Genomic DNA, 26174 nt, shown 5'->3' with positions numbered 1-26174 from the left:
CGCATTAACCTGCCCAAATGCAGATGACTGACACCTTCTTCATAGCGACTGTCTTGCACCGACTATTTCCAAGGTAATATTCTAGATTTAATATAATGTAAATTATTATGAAATTAAATCTATGTATCCTATTAGTTGAAATTGAACAAAGCGTATAATTAAAATGAATAACATTATTCTCAAAAATCGGTTAGTTACGATCTTCTTTGATGCATTAGCCGCTAAGAAATTTCATTACAGAAACTTCTCTTTCTTTTTACTCTCTTTCTCATTAAAAATCTAAAGGAAAACTAAAGAAAAACCTTTTTTGCCTTTTAATATAACTATACAACCACATGAAACAAAAAAAAAGATTTAAAGCTATGGCCTGTTGTCAAACCAACAGATTTGACAAAATATGAATAAAAACAAAACAATCGGATAATGAAATTTAGATAATCTAATAATTATATTATTGTTCTTTATTAATTTATTCATCTGATATTTTTTATTCCATTCTACTTTAATAAATTAAAACCAGAGTATGTCGGTAATAATGCTTAATAATTATGTCGCTAAAAAGTAAAAGGTAAATTTTTTCCGTACAATTTAAAAACGCCTTAAAACTTAGCTAAAAAACTTACTTTTAATTTTTGAACTTTTCCTTTTAAAGAAGATTGTGTTCCAATATGTTGGAATAAAAAAGGTTTGCAGTGAACCCAGAGTTCATCTTTTGCTCTCCAACACGCTACCTGTACAGAAAAATGAAATAAAAATTCTTTACTAATAAAAAAAACCAACGTTTTATACTTTCCTGGCATCGGTTCTTATTACTACATAGTGGAGAAATAAATATACGTGAAAAAAGTTTAAAGAGTCGATATTTTAATTGAAAATTTAATAAATCCAGTAAAAAAATACGCTATAAATAAAACGATAGCTTTTTTTTAGAAAGAGTGAGAATTTGGGGGCAAAATTCTTTTTAAATGGTTGAGACACATTCACACATTTACTGAGCTTAATATGAAGTAGAATTATGTTGGCAAAATTTTGAGAAAATTGATCCCAAAGAAACTATCTAAACCCCCCCCCCCACCCCGGGGATATTGATTCGATAGAAGATATTGTATGTATATCCACGTGTACATATGTACATACAAATGTTACCCCCCACTTTTTTTGTCGTTTTTTGGGGTCCCTGGCTCATGGAACATCAAGAAATGCAAAAAAAAACCATACCCCATTTTTGACTGATTACCATATTTTCCTTCTTGTAGCATAGCTCTTAGCTATGATTCCAGGAAATTAAAAACAATCCTGTAACAAAAGACTTGTGAAATCTTACTGATATCGTATTTATTGTACATTACTCAATATTATCTTCTTCTTTAAAAGTGTACATGTATCTCACTTTTTTTATTATCAAATCCATTACTGATTCTAGAACTATTTTTGCTATTTATACAGGAATTATACATGATGAAGACTATAGTGTCAATGATAAGATATGTCATCACGGTTATGGCAACATCAATATTAATATAATTAACAAACTATTTAAAACTTTTACATTATGCACAATAATTACCCAAAATTTTAACCGTTAAATCAAAATCTTAATTATATAAAATTGTATCTTTAATCTTACAGAATGAACTACTATCGACGAGGTTAAGTGCTAAAAATTTGGATGTTCATTAGCCTTTGTTGATTGATTCGAGTGTTATTTTCTGCCTGTACTAGCATTGTTACTTTAGCATTTGTAGTTGATACATTTCAGAGTACCTCCATTATTCTCTTAACTACTTTTAGCACTGAGTCTTCCTGAGATGAGATCAAATAAATATCACTCCCACTAACCATCCGTACTGTCATGGTCTATTCTACTTTGTCCCTCCTGCTCTAATAGTTATATAATTTCTTGAAACTAATCCTGATTCTTCATTTTAACAATTTTAAATTTTTATAAAAAAATTTCATCAGATTGAGTGTTTATTTGTACATTAATTATCGACTGATCTTTAAATTTCAGCTTGAATATTTCCATGTCTTCTAGAATATTTAAAAGTTTTCCTTTAGCTGCGTGTAATATTTTAAAGGATTTTTATCATTTCACTGGTAATATGTCCTTTTTGTACCAAATGTGTTGCATTATTTGATTCTTTTTTTCCATATTTATATGATTTTATACTTCATTAAATCCTGTTTTAAACTGTCATCTCATTTGTCCTATAATAGTTTCTTTCTTCTATATTATTTCTAAATTTACTCGTGATGGTATTATTTGTAGTAAATATTTTATTTATATTTATTTTAAAAAAATACTTTATATTTTACTTTCCTGTAAATTTTGCTCAATTTTGTTTGTCTTCTTCTGGCCTTCTGTTGTACCTTTTTTTGCTTTTTTATCTTTCAAAATAGTTTTCTTATTATTCCTTTTTCATAATCATTACTCACTCTTATTTGAAAGATACATAGTTTTTTTTTTTTTATTACACTTTACTTGATGATTACCCTTTATTGATAATTTGAACTGAATTTGATTATTTCCTGCATAACAGTAATCGTTTTAAGATCTTGATATACTTGTTGCTGATGTGCATTAGACACTTTTGTGAGCGTTTTTGGTTTCAAATGCTCAATTATTTCGTTTAGATTTAAGTCCAAGTAACCAATAAATTTTTTGTAGACTTAGATGTATGCTCCTTTTTAGATAGTATATGCTTCTTCATGTACTGGTGATGGTCAAGAAAAAATCCTATGTACATCATCTTGGAATAAGGTGATGTCAACAAAACTTACTGGTGAGTATTCCTGTATAGGAAGTTGTTCCTAGATACTGTAAACGTGACATAAGTATACCTGACTAACTGACCTTCACCCTCCATTTATCTAACCGCTTTCAAAGACTATTTAAAAAATTTACAGTTTCTCCGAGGTAACACGTGGATTTCTATAAACAAGAATGGCTATCAGTTTAAAGCAAATCTGTAGTGTACATTTAGTACAATATTGGGCCATGGAACACTTCCTTATTGAATACTGGATTTTATATCGTACAAATCTGTGAGAACATCTTAAATCTAGTTTAAAACAGCTTACTTCCAGGTATAGAACTATCTATAAAACATTATGGTAAGTCTTTCTTCTTTTTACATTTTAAAATAATGCCGCACCTCATCAAACATCCAGATACACAGACAAAACAGTTCCTTTGATTCAAAAATAATTTTGTCCGATCTGACAACATGGAAAAACTTGCTGTATGACTGTCCTTTCATAAAATCAAAGAAAAATGATTTCAGCTTCTGAAGAACAGTTAAACACCTTAAGCAATACTGGAAGGAGAATAATGGATGAGATTTCACACCACATAAATATTTACCAGCTTATGAATCATAATAGTTATGCTATTTTCAAAAGTCTGGAGAAATGTCTGATTCATAAAATGATGTTGAAAATAACTGTAACTAAAAAATAGATTTATTTTTATAAATATTTAAAAATATATATTATGTAAATATATATATTTAAAAATATAAAATTAGATTGTAATGTTTCTAATACGTTCTGGTGATGCACTTTCAGAACTTCTCATGGACTAAAACGTTTCACTGGCAGAGACACCTTAGGAAGGAAATTTGTTTTTGTTATTGCCTTCTGTACTATTTGAGACTGATAAAATTGAAATACTTAAGGGTGATGTTCCGCAAATAACCTCACTCCAGAAATTACATCAATGTTGCTATATTTAAAAAATATCCTGTACTTGTTTTCCTCCTAACAAGCTGTTTTCATCTTACAGTGAAATTAGTAATGAATGCCCCGATTCACTTGCTGGAAATAATTTTCGCAAGATCAATTATGTGATCCATCATCTATTCAATAATATGTCAAATCTGTAAAACATTTGTTAGGTAGCAGTCCTAACATTGCCAGAATTTGATCATGACTTTGTTCTGTGTTATTAATAGTATTTTGATAATAAAAATAACAGTCAGCCAACTTATATCAGATGTTCAACTGTGTTGAGTTTAGCAGCATAACTGTCTGCTTACACAAATGTATGTATTAGGTGAAATTAAATTAGGCTTACCATATTTTTTTGGGTCCGACCCAGGACATATTTTTGAAATAACTTAAAAGTCTTAGCAGTTTACTGAAACATTAAACTTTATTTATTCAGTTGTATTTTTTACTAGACATAACAATTTTTTTTCAGAAAAGATTTCTTTTAATTACATCATAATATTCATAACAAGAAAATTCTGAATTAATTTTAACATTTAGCAGATGGTTAGCAGTAGATACTGATAGTCTACCCCTTTCTACAGACCAAATGTTCCCCGTAATTGAAAAAACTCTCTCAACTGGAGTAGATGTCCCAGGCAAAGACATCACAAATATAAAATATCACAAATATAAAATATAATATATAAAACATCACAAATATAATATATGTCTTCCAAAACACCTTAAAATTTGCATTCCACTTTTCTTCAATAATATCTGGTATTTGTCAGAACTTGAACCACAACCTACCGTTTGGTTTTTTAATTACCGGTTCAACAATGTACGTTCAACAAATAGGTCATCAATATTTATGGAATCTTCTTTTATAATTTCATTAACAACTTGTGTACTCTTTTCTAAATCAGACCAGCCAATTTCAGTTCATAAATTTATCCACTGAAACTTACTAACTTTATCAAAACTGGTTCTCCACAACTCTAGTACTGGATACTAGAATTATAACAATTGTCTACGCTCGACAAGAATATTTGTTCCTGAACATCATTATTTTCTTTTAGAGTGCATAGCAATTCTATGGCAGAAGATGGTATAAATTTGTGGGTTTTTCTTTCCTGAAGTCGACAAATTAGTTCAGAATATGTCTGAAATGCTTCTGTTGCATAAAATTAGCTTCCAATTTCAGAACTATATTATTACATAACTGTAGATTACTGTATAAAAATTTCAAAATCAGTCGCTTTCTAGATTTTCAAAAAAATTAAATAATAATTTTGGCCATTTTTCACAAGGTAAGTATGATTTTAGGCCATCAAAAATGGAAAGAATTCTTTCTATTGCAGGTAACAAACTAATGAACCTTGTGCTGCTACGAGATAATACTTTTTTGAAATCCATTTCTATAAATTCACAAAACTCTTTAAGTTTCGTTATTCTTACTGTATAAATGTGAAAATATTTATACATTTTTATAATAACTTTTATGTCCAGGGGGAGAGAATCACATGTTGTTTGTACTGAATTGTGTACAATGCGGGCTGAACAACCGGTTCCTAAAATAGGTCTATCTAAATCACTTTGATCTTTTCTGAACACATTTTCATTCCTCTTTCTCTTCACACCACCAAAATTACTGTTAGTGTTATCAGCAGTATAATAAACCAAATCATTAAATACATACCGCATTCAAAACTCATTACAGATTATAAAAATTTATACATATATCTCTTAAATGTAAGAACCGAATTAAAACTGTTCAACAAAACAGATTTGTACTAACAGAATCTTTTTTCAAGTTGTAGGCCTTTGAATAAATCATATGATCTAACGACCAGTCAACAGGTTTATCACTGTAGAACACAAAGAAAAACTGTACAAGCCATGGCAGTTCCACATATCTGAACATTTTACCTGAAAAATAAATGGTTGAAAAATTATTAATTTCTAAAAAAGATACTTAAATACAAACAGTAACTTATATGATGATCAAACGATTAACTGTTGCAATGTCATTTGTCAAAAGTAATTAACAGTTTAAACTACACTTATTTTTAATGATGCAAGCAATTACTTTTAAATAACAAAAAATAAACAAACGATGATAAAGTAATACTTCAAAACACAAAACAAAATATATTTAATTAAAGTTAGAGCTGTTTTAATTATAAAAGGATTACATGGTGCATTGCATTTTCCATATATAATAAGTAATATATAAAAATATACGAGAATATTATTCAACGAGGCTAACATACTAACCTACAAGTGAATCGACCTTAGTCACATGGACTTAAGAGGAATTTCTGGAAATTAAAATCATTATTTCTAATCCCATTACTTACATCATTTTGGGAGCACAATTTACTCCTACTATGAATAACTAATTAATTAAAAAATAATATACAATCGTTAACTCACCCTGCCATAACAGCTTTTAGCAGTTTAAGTTTTGTAGTTTTTATTTTCAATTTTTTAAGTAACAAAGTGAGAGTTACTCAACTTTTGAACGCTAATGTCATATTAGCTACTGAATAAAATTTAATCGAAATAATTAGATATATTTAAATCTATCCCTAAGTACTTAGATAGATAAATACTTAAATTGAATTGAAAAATTATGATATATTTTTTAGACTTGATATGTTATTCGCTTTCAATTTTTTTAAATAAAATTTTCTCAAAGTGTAATTTGATTGTAATAATTTTACCACTATTAGTACAAATTACCGATTTTTAACAGGGTTTTACAAGAAAAACTGTGAGGCAACTGTAATCATAAAAATAAATAAAAATTACTTTAATTTTATTGTGCAGTGTAAATTATCATTTTAATTTTTCTGCACCAATGAAATAGCTGTTTTTTTTTTTTAAATGTTTTTATAAATGGAGTAACCGTTACAAATTGTCTCACATTTTATCCCTTATCACACCACGTTTATTACATGATGCATGCATTTTCAATTATGTTTATGGTTGTAAATAGATATCAGTCAGAGTTGTCTCCTTCAACTGTTGAATTATATCGATTTCAGTTAAGTGACTTCCTTATATTTTCCTAATCTCTGCGATGTTCAAAGCGGTTAAAACTCTTTTTTATTCTTCAACACATATACAATACTACTTTATTTACACGAACAATTTTAAGAATGAAATTTTATAGTAAAGTTAATAATCTTCATTTACAAATAAACACAATGTAAAAGTTTGAAATTTATTTTTTAAATTTCATCTAAATAATTACTAGGCTAGATAACATCTAAATAACATTACTAGGCTAGATTTTGTATGCTGTACATTAAAGTTGCTTCTAAAATAGCAGGAAAAAGTGCACATTTGTTCACTACATAGAGAATACAGTACCCATCACAGGAAATCAAACACGATTGAGTCATCCACATTAATTGAGTAATGTACGCAATAGAATTATCGGAAAAGGCAAATATACCAATTTATTCCTAACCTAATTATTTTAATGCTTAGTAATAGATTTTAGAATTCTGATCTGTCAGATATTAATGGAAAATTAATTTTTTTTTTAATTTTTCAAGCGATAATTGTTATACTGAATCGTACAAAGTACAATGTATTTTGTGACAATTTTATCATATTATGTGAATTCTTTTCCAATATAATGTACATTTTTATCAAGCAAACACGTTATAAATCTGTTATGGTTTTCCATAAATGCTAACAAGTATGCAAATGTTAACTATACCGTGTTTGTAAAACAAAATATTAGGTCTATTTTTTGTTAATGAACATGATAGTATAAGATATTATTGAACTATTGCTAAGAATTGAAATAAGCAAAGCCGATAAACAAAACATATAAAAGTTTCTTAAGTTTGACAATGCTTACGTTCCTAAACAAAATCTCTCCAAGAAATGATTAATAATCAAACGATAAAATATGTAATAAATATTCATTTTTAAAAATTAAATAACTAAAATTTTACGGGCTTCTTAATAAAAGGTTAACGGCTCATTAAGCATTTAACATTAAACAAAAGTTTTATTAATGATACGATCAGATGTATCATGAAAAAAGCTCATTTTTTATCGAACAAAAAAATTATATAGTTTCAGCCAAAAAAATTTGAAAAAATATTTGTTTTGAGTAAGAGCTACATAAATACCTGACCGCCGGCATATATTAAGCAAAAAATTAAATTACAAATAATTCATCTGAAAAACTTAATTGCTCTGTCTTACCAATAAATCCAAGCTGACAAAAATCTAAGACGAACCGACTCTGTTTATTAGCGATATGATCATAAGCTGCTATTTTCATAGTCGTTATAAAGTGTGGTTTAAAAAACCGCTTTAGGCTGAGAATACATCATTAAGTATGCAAAATCTAAATTCTGTTTACTACGCCAACAAACTCTCTCTGGAGGATCACCTAATGTTATCCTCAGTCTAGACTTATCTGGATAATAGGCTGGTGAAGGAGAAATCACTTTTAATACTCCTGAATTAAGTTCATCCTGAAAACTAAATACGAAATCGTGATACGTTAAAATATTTTAATTTTAGGCAGGAAAACAAAATTCTTGTGGAGATGGAAATGAAAATAATTGATTCTAAATTTGAGAGTAGATTACTTATACAAGACGTATCTTGTTAATTAAAATATCAAAAATATTTTCTTTTAATATGAAATTAAACTACGCTGAAAATATTCATAATTTCAATTAACTATACAGTAGCCAACATGTAACGGCGAGCTTGGATGATCAGCCCGCACATCACTGCTATACTATTATTCTCTGAAATATTGGCATAACGTGATTAATCATCTCTTAGTAGCATAAACATGAAGCATGATATGTTGAGTAGCAATCGTCACCGCTCTAAGCTCGTCGTAACTTGGTGGCAACTATAACCTTCTCCTTCTTAGATGCCAGGATTAACAAATCTGTCATTTAATACGGTACGATTTAAATAAATTTCTTCACATATACAAGATAAATATACAATTATGTAAATTAAATTTGAAAAAAAATCGGTAAATTTAAGATATCTAAAAAACATGTTTAAACTGGGTGATTTAATGCAAGATAAGTTCAAACAAAGTAAAAATTTTAACTGATTTACAAGGGTGGAAGTAGATAAAGAAAAACAACCAAAAAGCTATTGAAAAACATTGGTATTCTAAAATTTAAAAAGCTTAAAAAATAGCATTTAAAATATTAAAATAAAGCAAAAATTTAAGATATTTTACATTTTACAATGAAATTGAATTCCAATTTCCTAAAGGCATAGTGCAATAAAGCATTAAGATTATGGTACAGCCAGTTTAATTTACAATCGGCAAAGAATTAACTAGTAATCATATTGTATTAATTCACATTCAACAGAAATTCTCCTGATAATTTTGATCAGAACTGACTGATCAGAAGCCTAATGAAGAGAAAACAAAAAGCAAATAGTTACAATACATGAGCTGAAAGTTTCCCCTTGCGGACTGTTGCATCTAGTGTACTAGTTAGTTGTGTTTGTATTTTATATACAAATGTGTCACGTTAGCCGGATGATGTAATTTAGTTAGATAACAAACCTTGTTCACCCATGCTGCCTAAGCCAGCTGACAGATCGGTTAACAAAGTTAGAGTCAAACCTTCAGCGCACTTAATGTACAGAAAAACAATAAGGGTTTGGAAAGGAAAGAGACACAAGGGTCATAATCGGGTTAATTATTAACTGCTGTGAGAGGTTTATGACTTAGAAAGGCATAAAGAATTAAGTGTATTATTAAAGATACAGATAAAATGCCTTCAATCATGTCAAACTAATGAAAATAATAAAAAGCCAGAGAACAAATTGGAAAGATAGAAAATGTAATTATTGCACCTGAATCAGAAAAGTGTTATAAAATCAGGGTATGCACTTTTTTAATACATTTTAATTTGTACATGCATAAGTTTGAAAGTAAGATTTCTTCTTCTGATGTGTATTTATCTTAGATTTTTATAATCTGTAAAATCTAATTTATTATTTTTACAATATAATTTAACCAAAATAATAAATGAAAAATAACATTTACATTTTTTTTCTTTTTTGTAAAATGGTTATGATAGATTTCTCTAATATTATGTACATGGATAGGAAGATATCAGTAGTAAGCAGAAATACTTTACTTGGGCTCTCAGAGAATACTTAAATAATTACATTATCAGAAAGAGAAAGCAGTAAAAATTAAATGAAAGCCAAGAAACGTTCATTTTTATGTATCTAGATTACACCTAACATTCAAGATTATTGAGGAGGACATCGCAAGAGGTATTACTAAAAATAAGGTAGAAAATGTTGAAGAAGAATGGGAGAATGTTAAAAAGGAAACTCTTAGATCAGCAGAAGCGAACTTAGGCAGAACAAAGAGAACTAGTAGAAAACCTTGGATATCAGAGGATATATTTCAGCTGATGGATAAATATAGAAAATATAAGAATGCTAGTGATAAAGAAAGTAAAAGGAACTATTGACAATTAACAAATAATATAAACAGGAAGTGCAAACTAGCAAAAGAAGAGGAGATTAAAGGAAAGCGTTCAGAAGAGGAAAGAGAAATGAACATTGGTAAAATAAAAGGAGCATACAGGAAAGTTAAGGAAAATTTTGTGGTATGTAAATTAAGATCTAATCTAATCTAACCACTCACCAGTAAACAGTCTTTTTAGATGTCATTTAAAAGCAATTAATTACGTAAAATTAAACAAACAAAAAAATTGTGGTGATTTGAGATAAATTCCAATAACAGTCCTCCTTCAATATGTAAAAATAATTGGGAAATGTAAATAAGTAAAGGTTTTTTGCAATTCTTGTTGATTTCTTCTAAAAATTCCTGACTTTTCCTTAGGAAAAGATTCCTTGACGTCACGATGTATTTAGAAAATTAATTTTGAATTATGAGTTGGGAAATAGAAAAAAAGATGGTTGTGGAAATAAATGAACTGGAGAAAAGAGAAAGAAAATTAGTCAAAGCATAGAAAAAAAATGCTGAAAGAAATTATCTTTAACACTGTCCATCAACAAAAAAATAAAGTAAGATTACAATAATTACATAAAATAATAAGTAGTATAGACAGTGTATAAACACACACAGTAATAACTATCTGACCATTAAACGTAGAAATATGACATTTTTTATATAATGCCACCACACCTCAAACCCCTGTGGTTGGGACACTAAAAATGTTAAACTGAAAGGGTAAGATTACACATCGTTTTTAAAACACAAGAGAAAAATCATATTTTATCTTTTATTTATGTTACGTGTTAAAAAATTCAAACCTAAAACCTGAATGTATACACACATCTACCACTCGTCACAATGTAGGTTACTTGCATCTGATCACATTAGTTTTTACGAAAAGAATAGTGTAGTGTATGTTTTAAATAAAAATCAACCTGTTTTCTGTGGAACATTGTTTATTAGATTACAAAATAAATAATTTACAATGCATACCTTAAAATTAATTGACAATATTAATATTTAAGTGGATATTAAAGTTTAGACTTCACACTGTACAATTCCCAGCCTCTGCATAATACCTTGGTTATGTAACTGGAACTGAAACTCAGGCGAAATCTTTCACCCTGTATAACTCGCTGACGAAGCATTTTCAGACCTATGTTTATATGAACTTTTTTCTTATTTTTATTTAGCCTTTAGAATGAGTAGTCAAAGTATTGTCCTATCCTCCTGAGTCACCTGTATATACTTATATTTAGTTAATGTAACAGTCACACATTCTTATTATTAATGAAATAAGTCATTATAAATTCATATCGATAACAAAGTATAAGTTCATATTGAATACAGTAATATTGACAATACAAAACATTATAATTTACTTTATAAACAAAAATAATTACTAAAAAAATAATGTAAAACTTAAAACGACAATAGGTTACTCTTATAAGAGGAACAACTGATAATAAATAATTTACAAAACAAAAAGTAAAATGAAATTTAAGATATATAAATGTCAATGCATTACATTGTAAAAATACTTTAAATAAGATGTACAAATGTACATATCCACCACAAAAAAATTAGTGCACAGTTTTAAATATAATGTCCCTCATCGAATTTAAAAAAAATACATCTTTCAGTCTCTATTATAAATAAATAATTACATCCACTGTAATAAATACAAGGTTTACTTACGTTCTGTCTACAGATACATATTTAAACTTAAAAAATTAAGAATTTCAATGTAAATTTTCATTGTAAAACAGAATTTGAAAGAATCTTTATTTATATTCAATTTTTTAAAAATTTGTACTGGCCAAAAGCCAATAATATTTTAAATAAATTAATAAAGTTTTTAAAATAAAATTTAATTTAACCCTATATTATTTTATGTGAACATATACATATTTTTATAACTGCCATGGAAAACCAGGAAATGAAAGATAAAAATTTATATTCACCAGTAAACAAATGATAAAAAAAAAATTAAATTTAATTATAAAATTTAACTAATCTTTAAAGATTTGCAAATAGATTTAGACAAAATTTCCTGATCAAAATCGCGCTAAAAAATGGGGAATCCAAGTATAATTACAAATTTTGGTTGATTTATTAAGAGGTATGTATATAAAGATATTTAATAGAGTTAAAAACCGGAGAGGAAATTACTAGAAAAGGAATAAATTCAATCAAGTAGTTTAACAGGTACGACGCATCAACAATATGATATTATATGTTCTGTCATAGTAGAAAAAGAAACAACTATTAGTAATACTGATCTGTAAAGCGGATCGCTTCTAAACTTCTGTTTGCAGATCAAAAGGTTATAATTTAAAAACAAAGGATGAATAATCATCATCGCATAAATTAAGTTAAGAAGGTATACACATGAAGGTATCAGAAGAAAAAACAAAGTTAGTCTATCTTACAGAACTAATGTACATTATCAGCCCATCATTAAAATGCACAATTAATTCATAAACTAGTTTTTTTTTGTGCTAATACCATTTTAATAAATACACGATATTGCAGTATGAGAAAGAAGCTTATATTATGCTTCCATTACATTAATTTCTAATAGTGATCTATAAAAGTTTCTCAAAAAAATTATTTAAAATAAAATATATAATTAGCACTAGAAGAAGGAAGATGAAATATATTGTGGTTTTCTGATAATAAATCAGATATTTATTATCTACCTGATAAATCTGACAATGACAGTTCGTTTGAAAACTTATTTGTCAGTTGTTAAGACTCTTATTTCAGGATTAACCCCGACTTTGCAATCGTTTTAATTTATAACCGAGCTATTTACACAACCCCTTTCCAAAACGAAATTTAAAAAATCTTATATATTGCACATACGTGTGTATGTATGCATTGTATTTCATTGTTTTAATGAAGATATAGCTTGCAGTATGATGGAGTGTGGGGCGAGGTTTTTATTTATAAAATACTACTAGTATAGCGACAGTGTGATGTTACATTTCATTTTTTATGGGTATGCCTGCAACTGCTCAGTCTTCAGATCAAAGACCGATCATTTTGAGATTGAAGAAAAACAGGTAAACTACAACTGCACCTACAGTTTTTCTAATTTACCATTATATATTTATTTAAGGTATAATAATTTTGAAGTTGTATTTAGGTTATCCAATTTAAAGAAGTTACTTATAAATTTTAAGTAGCACCGTTACAATGTCATACAAATTATAAAAATTGAAGTTTAATGTTAATAAAGCAGTTGTCTACAATAATGAAGCATAAGTAATGCTGGTAAGATGCGTACTAAACTTAAGAATTATGGTGTAGGTAGCCAGTGTTGTTTTCCTAATATATAATATCAGATAAATCTGTATTCAGTAAAAAAAAAAAAAAAACATTAGCAGAGTTTGATACAGTAGTAGTAGTAGTAGTTCATAAAGTAGTTGCAACAGAATCAGGGAATACTGCTGCGGTTATTGAAAATTCAGCCCCACAAGCACAGCCATTGAACCTAATGATTCTGACATTCTAAGTAAAAATGATAATATAAATGCGTTATGATCATTAATGTAGTCTGGCATAATAAAAAAAACAAGACAAATAAAAATTATAAATATGGCTTTTTTATTCACATCCTAGACAATCTAAACTTAAATATAATAAAAAACTCCCTTTCAGCGCGCCGGAAGGCGGTGGTAGTTTAAGTAGTGCAAAGTAGGGGATAAAAAAATTTCTACCCTAAAGTTACAAACAACAATGATTGCATCTTCTTACAATTCCAGCAACATCCCTTTCATTTTGGCCATATCAAAAATAGCTTCAAAGATTTTAGGTAACGTTTAGAGGAATAACGACAACTTTAAACCGATTCGATACTGTGCCTATTAAGGGAAATGATTTTTTTGTCTTTGTGACCCCATTTTTTCCATCCCCTGGGCCGATGGTCGGGAATATAAAAAAACTTTACTTAGATAAGTTTTAGGCCCTTATCCAAAGAATAGTATGAAATGAATTTGATATTTTACTTAATAAGAAAGTTATAGCGATATTGGTTTTTTTTTTAAAAAGCCCCGCCACCCATTTCCACCTTCATCGTCTGATTTTGCCCATGTTCACAAGAAAGTGAAATACATAAATATCGATATGCTAAAGATTAAAGTATAAACAGTTTACCACTATGTGTACAGAATTCAATAATGCTTCTTACCTTATGCTTATTGTTTTTTTGTAATAGTGCTTTCAAGGATTTCCCTCATCATCGGTTATAAAATTAAAAAAAAATTGTTATGCAGCTAGGTAGCCACACATACAGTACTGTACTCATTTAATATGACTACATATTTTTACATGTTTACAATTTTATTCTGAATTTAATGTGCGATTTTTAAAAACTGATGATGAGGGGAACCCTTGAAAGCACTATTATGAAAAATCAATAAGCATAAGGTAAGAAGCATTATTGAATTCTGTATAGTTAGTGGTAAACTGTTTATACTTTTTGTCTGGTGTAATTAGTAAAGGAGGGAATATGGACAAATACAATAACAAAAGAATTGGTTTTGCTAATATATATATATACACTTGTTGAACTTTTACCCATTACAATAGGTAGCTTTCTTACGAAATCTACCTAAAAATAAGATTCAGATAATAAGATTTTTTCCAACTACTTGTCCTGTTCAAACAGACTATTTTTGAATAGTGTTGTATTCTAATGTTGCGTGAATAGTAGACCTTGATCATTTTGTATTGAACTTAAGTGAACTCTTAAACAAAATTTAATTAATAAAGTGAAAATTGAATTTAAAAAAAAATTTTTAATTCACTATGTTTTTTACTCATTGAAAAAAAAAATTATAACTTTTTAAACCGATAAACTGACAACCCCTTGTGTCTTTCTGCATAATTTACAGCCAAAAACACCAGGTAAGAATCTTTATTGGTTATTGAGAAAACCGGTCAATTGTGTAAAAATATAGTTTAGAGAAAACTAAAAAAGTACATTACATATAATGCAAGTTGCATACATTACATGTACGCAGACTAACCGTATTTTTAGATTTAAAGGTAAAAGTTATTTCAAATGTCTGTCTTTATAAAACTTTACAAACCTCTTTACAGAGTTTACACTTGAAACAAACAAAGGAAAATTTCTCTCCATAAAAGTGAAATTTCCCGACTCGACAAAGAAATATTTTTGAACTAAAAAAGTTGCAAAAAACTAAATAATTATAAAAAAAAATTGAAAAATGCTTCCAATGAAATATTTCTTCAAAAAAATCAAAAGATTTTTTAGTCAACACATTTTATAAGAAATAGGATATTTGTATGACCACAAATAAACAAAATGACAAAAAGAAGTAATAGAAGAGGGCATTAATTTACTCCACCATATAGAAACTCAACTTAAGAGTATTTAAAAATGGGGTTTACTGTTGAGATCTAGTAGATGCGACTCCTCTATAACAGTTAGCAATTTATGTAGCCGCTTAAATAAAATTATGATTTACCACAATATTTTATCAAAAACTTCCAGTTTCAAATACAAAATTATTTAAACCGCTGAAACTTAACGTAACAATGGAAATTAAGAAAACAGACATTCATTAGCGGAAATAAGCTAAAATAAAAAAAATAAAATAAAAAATCTGTACAATTGATAACTGAAAAAGTGAGAATACAAACTGAAAATCTAGAAATATTTGAAACAACACAAGGTGTAAGGCAAGGATGCACACTTATAACTTATAAGGTGCTTTTTAACTTAGCCGTATTACAAATAAGAATAATGTCTTGTTAAGGTATAGTAATTAAAAGAGTTTTCTTATAGATCAGTTGGCTTTCTCCACTCATTACAGCAACACTCACATTATTAAATTATTCATTCGTAGCAATTCTTTAATACGTTCAATTATTACAATCTTGATGCGTTTTATATTCAAATTAAATTCAATCTCAACTATAAGTGTACATTTGTAATTTAAACATTTTCAACGGCTATCATCAGACAACATATTTTCTCAAGTTTTTACATTTTTGTGAAAGTGTAATAATTTTTTAATTGTTTGTTTACAATTCAATTATTTAGACATCAAACACCATTAAAAATTGCAATCCTTGAATGATTCAAGGGAAGGTGCTAACCGTTTTTGGTACTCCAAACCAGATACTAAATGTAAAACCCAATACGACTAATAGAAGATTGTGTTAATTTTTGTATATGTGAGCATTAGACAATAGCTATGTAATTGGATGTCAGACTCAACATTGTCGAGTGTCAGCTGTTTACTTGACGTCGCATAACATCCCTCTCAACATACCGGTGAACAAGTATTATCAAGCATTGTAGCTGCTTAAGTCATTTATTAACATATCAAAAACTATACACCTCAGTAAAGATCACTGTTCAACTGTATACCTGCATGGTTCTTCACGACACTGATACAGTGTCTAATTAAAAAACACTGAGCATAGAATGTACAAAAAAAACTCTGCATGATATTCAGTCATACATTACCAGTGTTTTGAAAGCAAATGAAAATACTTTTAAAAGAAGATCAATTTCTAGTGTGAGATGCAGAGAATGATCTCAAATGTATACCGCATAAAATGATCCGATATTTGTAGTCAATGAAATAAATTATTAGATGAAATGATTCTCTCTAGTCATTAAAATCTTAGCACAGCTCCCTTGTGCATGTCGTCAGAATCCACAGAGCCCCCAAGGGAAGATAAATACATTAGATAAGGGAAAAAATAACAGTTAGAAAAGGATGATAATCTACAACACAATTTTGAAATAAGACAAACGAATGTTCCCAAAGGAGTAGAACTAAATTAGTTGACTTGCTATTCAAGAACAAATAATGTCTTGTTATTCACAAGGGACATGTTTTAAGTATTAAACAAAAACAGTAATAACATGAAAAGCAAGACTTTAGTATTGTGGAAGTTAAGGAATTATGTTACTTAATAATATAGTAGCATGAATTTATAATGGTTTTTTTCAAACATGATAGTTAAACATACAGAATGTATCACGAAGTTCTCCCGGGACTTTCATAGCCTATTCTACTCATGAAAATAACAAAAAAAGTTCACATAAACATACATCCTAAAATGTTTCCTCTGCAAACTATGGCTGATGAAAGATTTCACTCAGATTTCAGTTACTCCGGTGAAATGAGGTCGTACTGAAATTTTAGGAAGATAATTAAGGAGCAGAATTACTGATTTCTTATGGATTTTGAACTGAAAAATCAAATAAAATAGGTCCCAGAACCGTACCTGCAACAGTTATTGAGAAATATAGGGTGAAACCAATAAATTGGGGGAAATTGGGGGAAATAAATTGGAGGGTTTTTTATATTTGACATATAATAAGTTTGCCCAATGGGTAATAACACATAAAACAAACAAAACAAAACTTGTAGAGAATTTAATTCAGAATAAAATGGGGTAAAATAAGTTGAATAAAACAAAGAAAAATTGAAAATATTCAAAATTTATTTAGAAACAGTACACTAGACCAAAGCGTATTATACATACCAGTTTATATTAATTGTTCAAAAATGACGCTGCCATTTTTACATTTCTTGGCACGATTCTGTACTGCAGAAGTGTTTTTTTTTTAATTCTTCAGGGATGTCCTTAAGTTTCTCAGCGCATCCATAATGCGGACAATTAATCATGAGAATGTATTTTTGTTTTGTATATAATATTTTTCATCCATGTCCAGATGGAAAAATCTAAAGGTGTTAGATTAGGTAATCTTGGTGGCCAGGTATGTGGACCTTCGTGACTGATCCACCTATTTATTGGTTTTCACCCCTATTTCTCAAAAACTATTGCAGATATGGTTCTGGGACTTATTTTATTCGATTTTTCAGGTCAAAAACCATAAGTAATCAATAAGTCTTCAATTAATGTCCAAAAATTTCAGTATTATCTAATTTCACCTGGGTAGCTAAAATCTGAGTGAAATCTTTCATTAGCCATAACTCGCAAACTAAGCGTTTTAGAACGTAAGTTTAGGTGAAAGTTTTCCATTATTTTCATGAGAAGAATAGATTATTAAAAGTCCCAGGAGAACTTTGTATTACACCCGTATATGTAATAATGAGTTATTCTCCCAGTAAATATAGCTAGAATAGCAACATTAAAGCAGAAAGTATGATGATCATGCAAAGAACGGGTATCAGGTTTTAACAAATTTTTATGTTTTAGGGTCCAATTATTTCATCTAGACCAAAAAATGTATGTAAGTATTATGTGTATCACATTGCTTTTGGTCTTGTATCTCAGGATTGAACAAACTGATTTTCATCAAGTTTGGTTCAAATATTTCTATATATGGGACATTCAACCATATTAATTTTTTTTTTCAAAATTCTTTAAGGTGGTGGGTGGACATTGAAAAAAAAAACAGATTTCGATTTTCTTTAGACGCATTTTTGAAAACTTTAGTAAGCCATATTTGTTGTTACCTACAATTCATATTCATATATAAATATTCCAAAATTTTTTTTTAAGGATCAACCCCCACCTCTTAAAATTGAAAAATATGTTTTTTTTCTTTTTCTCTATCTCCCTTTGATTTAAATATTTATTTCAAACATATTTTGAAACTTTAAACTTCATAAATAGAGCTATCATGAAAAGTGTACATTTTTTTAAACCATAGATCCTGGACTTAAACTGCAGAAAAAGTTCTTATTTTAGCATTTAATGAATGGGATGTTGTTAGAGTTGAAGAAAACTTTACTTAAACAATTTTTTTAAACTTAACCTATTATATGAATATTTTTGAAAACATTTTCTTAAAATTTATTCCTAACCTCTAAAAAATATACATGCTGTTTTTTTGGGTTTTTTCGCTCAAACTCTTTTAATTTTTAATATTAACAAAATGTTTTAAATATTTTTCTTCATCACTTAAAGATTATTAAAATTAAAGTAGCTTCAGCACCTATATTATATCCCAGATCCAAAATGAGAAGCAATTTTTTTCATTACTTTAATAAAAGTTATACTTTTTAATAAGTTATACTTGATCAAGATAGCTGGGATAGTCATGCAATACTTTGTCAGCTTTTTTTATTTATAAACACTTCCTGACCTACACGTAAAACATCCAACAAATTACTAGTCATGAAATATTATCTTACTTATTTTGATACACTAACTACAAAAGTCAGTCAAATGTAAACCATACTTTTATTTTTAACATTTATTAATATAGAATAAAAATACAAAACATATTTATTGTTTTTCTATGTAATCTGTGTAGTTCTACACATTTTACCAATGTCTGGTGAGTTTGTGGGAAAAACAATTTGAGGAAACATCACAAACCAAATGCAAATGAACTCTCCTACTTCATTATCAATCTAAAATCAATATCCTCCTAGTACCTCCTTCAATGGCCTGAAAAAAAAAACACAGGGGGATAAATCTGGACAGTATAAGGATATTTAAGGTTTTCCAGTAAATTTCATCCACTTTATCCCGAGTGTTGAGATCGGCTGTGTGAGGCTTGGCATCATCGTAAAGGAGAATCAAAATGGCACTTTTAGTTCATGTAGACAGTTTTTATTTTGTCCAAAAGCTGGCAGTATGTCAGACATTGTACTTTGAATGTGACATTTGAGAAGAAAATTGAAGAGCAATATTCTTTTCCATTCCCAAAAGATGGAGACACAAACTTTTTCAGCTGATTGACACACTTCACCTTTACAGACAGGTTCTCCATCCTATTCCACTACATACTTCAGAATGTAATGATGGATCCATCACAAACAATTATTTGATGTGAAACATTGGCTCTCTCTTGTCAAAATCGATTCAAGAGCCTTTGACAAATTTTCTTAGGGCCTGTTTCTGATTTTGGGTTAAGAGTCTTGGAACATACTTTGTAGAACCCAAGGAGCTTTGTGATAATGGAATGACCATTCCTGACAGATCCGCTGAAACAATTTTATACTATAAAATGTCAATCATCTTCAATCTGATCATGGATTGAACAGTCACAATTCCTTGAACACCAACTGTGACTCATTTTCTACAGCTTCAAACCTTATTTTACCCAGTTTCTTAATTTAGTCATAGTTTTGCCTACGTGACAATGTCACATCCCCAAACTGTGCATGCAGTCGAGTCAAAATTTCATACAGTTTTGACACCCTCATCTATAAGAAATTTCACAATAATACATTGTGCATCTGACAATGGAACCTCTTGATCTAACATAACACTACTGACCAGAGATAAGTGAATACTAAAATATCGGCGATTTGAGCCCCTTACCACATCAATACCTCTGTCACTGTAATCCATCACTAAGCCTTTAATTATTTAAAATATTGGTATGCAGACCGTGAAAACAAAAGTACAGTTTATGTTTGATTGAACCTCATACCAATGAACAATTTGCAAATTTACCATTAATAAAAACTAACATAAACATTCTCGTTATTTTTATTTATGAAAAACCAGTAACAGCGTACTATCTCTGACAATAATGTATAATCATTTAACATACTTTTGAAGTCACTAATGAAGAATAAAATTATTTAGGTCTAAACTAAATGTAAAAAAATACTTATAATCCTATTTATGTTTTGTCATACGAAGAAAATAATTTGTTAACTTGCACATGTTTGCTTAAATTTTTACACAAAATAACTCATTCTTTTAACATATCCCTTAAATTTCAAATCTGTACCTTTAATCAATTATCAGCTATTATTATTCACTTTGTACAACCATTTTATCTTTTAAATTAGATACAATGTAGAAACAGCAAACAAGATTTTTTGTCTGCATCATTATTTAAAATTGATGAATTTTATAAGTTTCTTTTTTTCTGGATGATTAATTCACAATAAAAGCTTGAAGCCTGTGCAAGGGAATATGAAATGGAAATTTTATAACATGTGAAAAATGCCATACCTGACAGGATTTGAACCCACGGCTTCAGTATAAGCAGCCAAGACGCAACCACAGAGATCAATCATCACTAAGCTGAATTTTTTCTTTTTTTTAATTTTTACACACAAAGAAATAATTCTTTTAACTGAACTTCTAAATGAGTAATAAATTATAGGAGTAGGTAAATTCTCTCTCTCTTTCGACCCTGCCTATGGATACAAAGCCAAAATGCTTTTATTAAGTTTCATATATTATTATACTACCACATACCAGTAAATATTAGTTTTGAATTATTATTTTACTTTTGTTTCTTTTAGCAATTTGTTCAGGAATACAAAGAGACTAAGAAATTTGCAATATGACAGAACGAATCAATCACAGGCAGTTACAATTTAGGGTGTGTTTAGACAAGTCCTAACCCTCACTATACCTAGTCTAGTTACTGCCTCACTGTCATTTGGTTTTTAGCTGTATTAGTGAAAACTAGTAATGATCTCACCATGGTCAAAAACTGAATAGAGTACTTTTGCAGTACAAATTTGCACATGGATTAAATATTAATCAGTGTTCAGAGGAAATGACCCTTATGCTAGGAGAGGATTATCCTCATCATACAGCAATATTTAAGAGGTACCAAAAGTTTGAAAGAAAAAATTTTGGCATAGAGAATTCTCCAAGGTTGACCATCTTTGTCTGTGATGAAGAGAAACATTGCTGAAGTACAAAATATACTTGAGACAGACAGACATACCTGTCTACAACCAAACGAGGTGTCCTTGGGCATTAGCGGACCACAGTTCATGCTATTCAGCGAGATCACCTTCATGTTAGGAACCTTTGTACCCTTTGGGTGCGCATAACTTGACCAATGATCAGATGGCATGTCACGTTTTCATAGTGCCATAAAATGCTGAAAAAGTTTGAAAACAGGAAATCCCTACGTGAACAGTATTGTGATATGTGATGAAACTTGGGTGTACATTATGATACCTTGAATATGTGGGGACCCCCCTGCCATTGGCTGTTTGAGAATCCAAATCAGTGAAGAAATTTTAGAACGAGTTGTGTCAAAAATTCAGAAGTCAGTTACAGGGGAGTGGTATACTTAGGAATGCCTGCCTAAAGTTGTCAAACCTATCTAAAAACAGTGCCTAAATTTATGGTTTCTCACAACAATAACACTCCAGCACATTGCTCTAATGTTTGTTCTGAGTATTTCACCAGCACTGAAATAAGACTGTTAAAAGTACACTTCCTAAACTAAGAACTATGTTAACCAGAAAAATGACATATAGTTGAATTAAGATAATAATACTAATATAGATTTACGTAAAATTGTTTTATTGAAACAAAAAATTACATTTTTAACGAGTTAACGACAACTAAAACTAGTACCTACTATTTTCAGAGATGATTTAAATATACTTTTAAAAAAATAAACAAAACTACTAATAAATAGTAAATAATATTATTTTCTACATTGAAGTAATCGAAATATATTTTTGTGGGTAGTTATTTTTTTTTACGCTCTAATTCAGGCGGCTTTGCCGCCGTAGGCATCGCCTACCTTGCCTACCGCCGGCCCCGAAACGTGAAAAAATATTAATTTTACCGTTTATCGAAGAACAGAATGAATTTTTCCAAACATAGTTTACAGAAGTATACTTCTGTAAAAAAAAAAAACAACTTTTTTTTCAAAACTTTGAACGTTTGTTTAGTGATATTACAGATATTACTATTGAAAATAACTCTCACTGTTTGAAAACCTACTTAAATATACGCTATCACAAATTTGAGTATACAATTAAATTGTAGTCTGTTCTACATTTCACTGTATCAAGAAAGTTGGACAGTTCAACAAACAAAAACAACAGAATAAACCTTTGTAAACCATCTCGTGGAAACTGAATTCTTACATAAAATTACCGACACGCCGTGCAAATCCTAACTTTTTTAAATACGGATAAAGTTTGCGTGATCCACTTCTCAGTAAGAAATATATAAATATAAATATAATTGTCATAAATAGTAAAATTTCTGTTATACATAATGTAAAATGTTTGGACCGTCTAATTAGATAATAAAGTTTCATCAGAATAATAACCCGATTTCATTTACAGTGGGTTAAATCACACTGTGTTGCTTTGAAGTATTTTATTAAACGCTAACGATGATAGGGTATACATAAACGTAATTTATACTATTATGTTTTGCGATTACTTGAAAAAGTAAAAAAAATACATATACTAAAATAGACTATCAGAACTTCGTTTTGTACCGGTAAATATGATTCGTGTAAATTATTTCGTAAATTATAAATTCTCATGTTTCCGTGCATTTATATTTATGAATGTATAAAATTTGCTAAGAAGTAAATGCTATTTATTATTTTAATAAAAATTAAAAAGCGAAAATTGTAATTAACTGGTAACAGATTAACAAGCGATTTTCCCTTTGCAAGCGTGCATGTACGTATGAACCTATGTTGTACACATGTAGTTCTATCAAGACGGAACATTAGATTTGATTAAATTAAATAAAAAGCTTTATCAACCCCTCCTGTACCGTCGGTATATTAATTTAATCTAGTTTTGAAGGTACAGTTTTATTTAATTTATTGTAAATACATCGCTTGCGATTTTAAAAAATCCAGATTGCGATTAAAACAAAATGTTTATAAATAAATGTAATAAAATATTTTTTTATACTAATAAATAAAAAAACAAAATAGTTCAATAGTCGATGACAAATATAATTTATACAATTCTATCGGTCTATTTTACAAAGACGAATTTTACAGATAATTATTTTTTCGTTTAATTTTTTTGATGATGCGTCAAAAGAAAAGAATTGTCAGTCGGTTACTAAGGGAGGGTGGAGTGAGATAGTGAGGGGAATCACCCCCCTCACTGACCCGCTGCGCCTCTGTCGCGCTGTCCCTCTGTTAAACACGAACAGAACGGCCAGCTGTCTTCCTTCGCGTCTGATTGGCTACCGTCGGACAGTACTGATCACGCCACAATTCAAATACAACCGTTAACGTAACGGTCATCACTTCAAAACGAGTAACAAAGTTAATAGCAATCACTATTTCTTATATAGACGTTCGATATAATTAAATTAAATCAAGATTAGTCCATTATTTTATATCGATTTAAAATAATAATTAATTTCCTTTAATTTTAATAAATACATTAAAAATATTACGATAAAGTATATTCGTTTTGTAAAGTAAAAAAAAATTTAACAATAAATTATAACAGATCAAATTTCTCCTGTTTTATTTACAATACGACCTCGAAATATCCTACACGTGTAGTTTAACGAGCGAGGAATAATAGAATCAAACCCGAGCCCAGCTTTTTTCAAAGTTAACAATCGACTGATCGGCCAGTTTTTAATATGATTGTTATAAACTTACTTTGAAATAAAGCATTAAAGGATAAAAAAAAATAATCAGTAAAACTTATAATTAAATCGATTATTTATGTTTCTAATAAATAACGTAACAGACGGCCAGATAAATACAATGTTGCGTTACACGCTATAAACAACCTACATTCCTACATTTATGCAATTCTTTAATGTTTATAAGAACATAAAATATAATGTTATTTAATAGATCAACAAACATCAACTAAACCGTTTGCCGACCGACCTCCTAAGTAAGAAGCTTCGTCCGGAGGTCCCGGGTTCGAATCTTAGACACGGTTGGAATTTTTAATTTAATTTATATTATTGACTCGTTTAATTATTTATCAAAATATGAATTTATATTACAGAATATAAGGTATATGTTTAGTGAAGGCTGTTAGTTCAGTTTTTAGTCAAGGTCGCAGACACAACGTTGTTCGAAAAAAAACAACGGTTTTTCCGATTTCGCATTAAACGGACTAGGTTTTGTCAACAAATCAGGGAATGGTGTTATAAACAACATAACCCAAGCTTGTTTATTATTACAATTCTGACCTGTGTGCGATGCCGTTACCAGCTGTCGCCTCTGTCTGCTCTCTGTGTGCGTTGGGTGTGTTAGTGGGCGCGATGAAAATTATGATTGAAAATCGGGCGGCAAATACTGAAAGATTGATAAACGCTATATTAACCCACTATATTATACCCTCCATCGCATTATTTAATCGCGTACTATTATTCTTAATATTTAATTCATTAATTAAAATTTTATTTGGCTATAACTCTGGAACCGATGAAAATAATTATCACTTATATCGTTGAAAAACTCTCGATGAGGATTTATTATTGCGATTAAGAAAAAGTCCAGGATCCAATTTTTTTTGGATTTTGGGCTGTTTTGGACACTTTTAGCCCGGTCGATTGCAATCAAAAGGGAGGTGCAAAACTAGATGTTATAACAGTCTTAAATCCAAAATTTCAACATGCTACGGCTAATCGTTATTAAGTTATGCGAGATATATACGTACGTAAAGACGTCATGCCGAAACTGTTCAAAATGGATTCAGGAACGTTCAAGATGGATATTTCCGTTGAAATTTGAAAAACGAAATTTTTCGCGATCATAATACTTACTTTACTTCGTACAATTAAGTTAACAAAAAAAAAAAATTTGTTGTGCTATATGACAGCTAATTGGTATATAAGAAAAAAGTCTAACTTAAAATGTCTAAACGAAGGTAGATTAGTTCACACATTACTTGATCTTAGTATTATTAATAAATAAATAGATCTCATCTCTCTCTCACTGTGTGTGTGTTTGTTTGGGCGCGTGCGTATTTGTATTGTAGATTTGCTTACAGTAAACGTTGTAATCGGCTAAGTTAGATAAATTTATAATTAGTGTAATCGTATCATTACCCCCTTACATACTACTTGTTAATCTTTTTTATAATCTATAATAATTTGCGGTTCAGTTTAGTTGTGGAAAATTTTTCAAATACTAATCTGGTATCGAACCCAACACTTTGGTTTAAGATTTAGTAAGCAAAGCACGTTTTCTGTGGCACTGAAGCGGCAACATTACATTTTTTATTGTTAATTATATTTACCAAAAAAAAAGTATAAAAGCAAGCACGCGAAT

General features: G+C 29.1%; 1 protein-coding gene across 6 annotated transcripts in view; it reads right to left on the bottom strand.

Annotated features, from left to right (window-relative positions):
- LOC142320435 (alpha-1,3-mannosyl-glycoprotein 4-beta-N-acetylglucosaminyltransferase B-like) overlaps window positions 1-26174 on the bottom strand; it is a 60145-nt gene that overhangs the window by 11748 nt on the left and 22223 nt on the right. For 3 of the 6 annotated variants that reach the window (XR_012755389.1, XR_012755388.1, XM_075358197.1), the window contains exon 2: window positions 624-731. Coding sequence is in view for 3 of the 6 variants with exons in the window: in XM_075358193.1 (XP_075214308.1) it covers window positions 624-731; window positions 5510-5640; window positions 7942-8020 (318 nt within the window). In the remaining 3 variants the exon portion in view is untranslated. Of the gene's footprint in view, window positions 1-623; window positions 732-5509; window positions 5641-7941; window positions 8224-26174 lie in introns of all 6 variants that reach the window. The other 3 variants (XM_075358193.1, XM_075358194.1, XM_075358196.1) reach the window with 2 other exon arrangements.

This window comes from Lycorma delicatula, chromosome 2 (assembly GCF_047948215.1).
Source record: "Lycorma delicatula isolate Av1 chromosome 2, ASM4794821v1, whole genome shotgun sequence".
NCBI classification, from domain to species: domain Eukaryota; kingdom Metazoa; phylum Arthropoda; class Insecta; order Hemiptera; family Fulgoridae; genus Lycorma; species Lycorma delicatula.
Note: the sequence above shows the minus strand (reverse complement) of the source record. Positions and strands in the feature narration are given on the sequence as shown.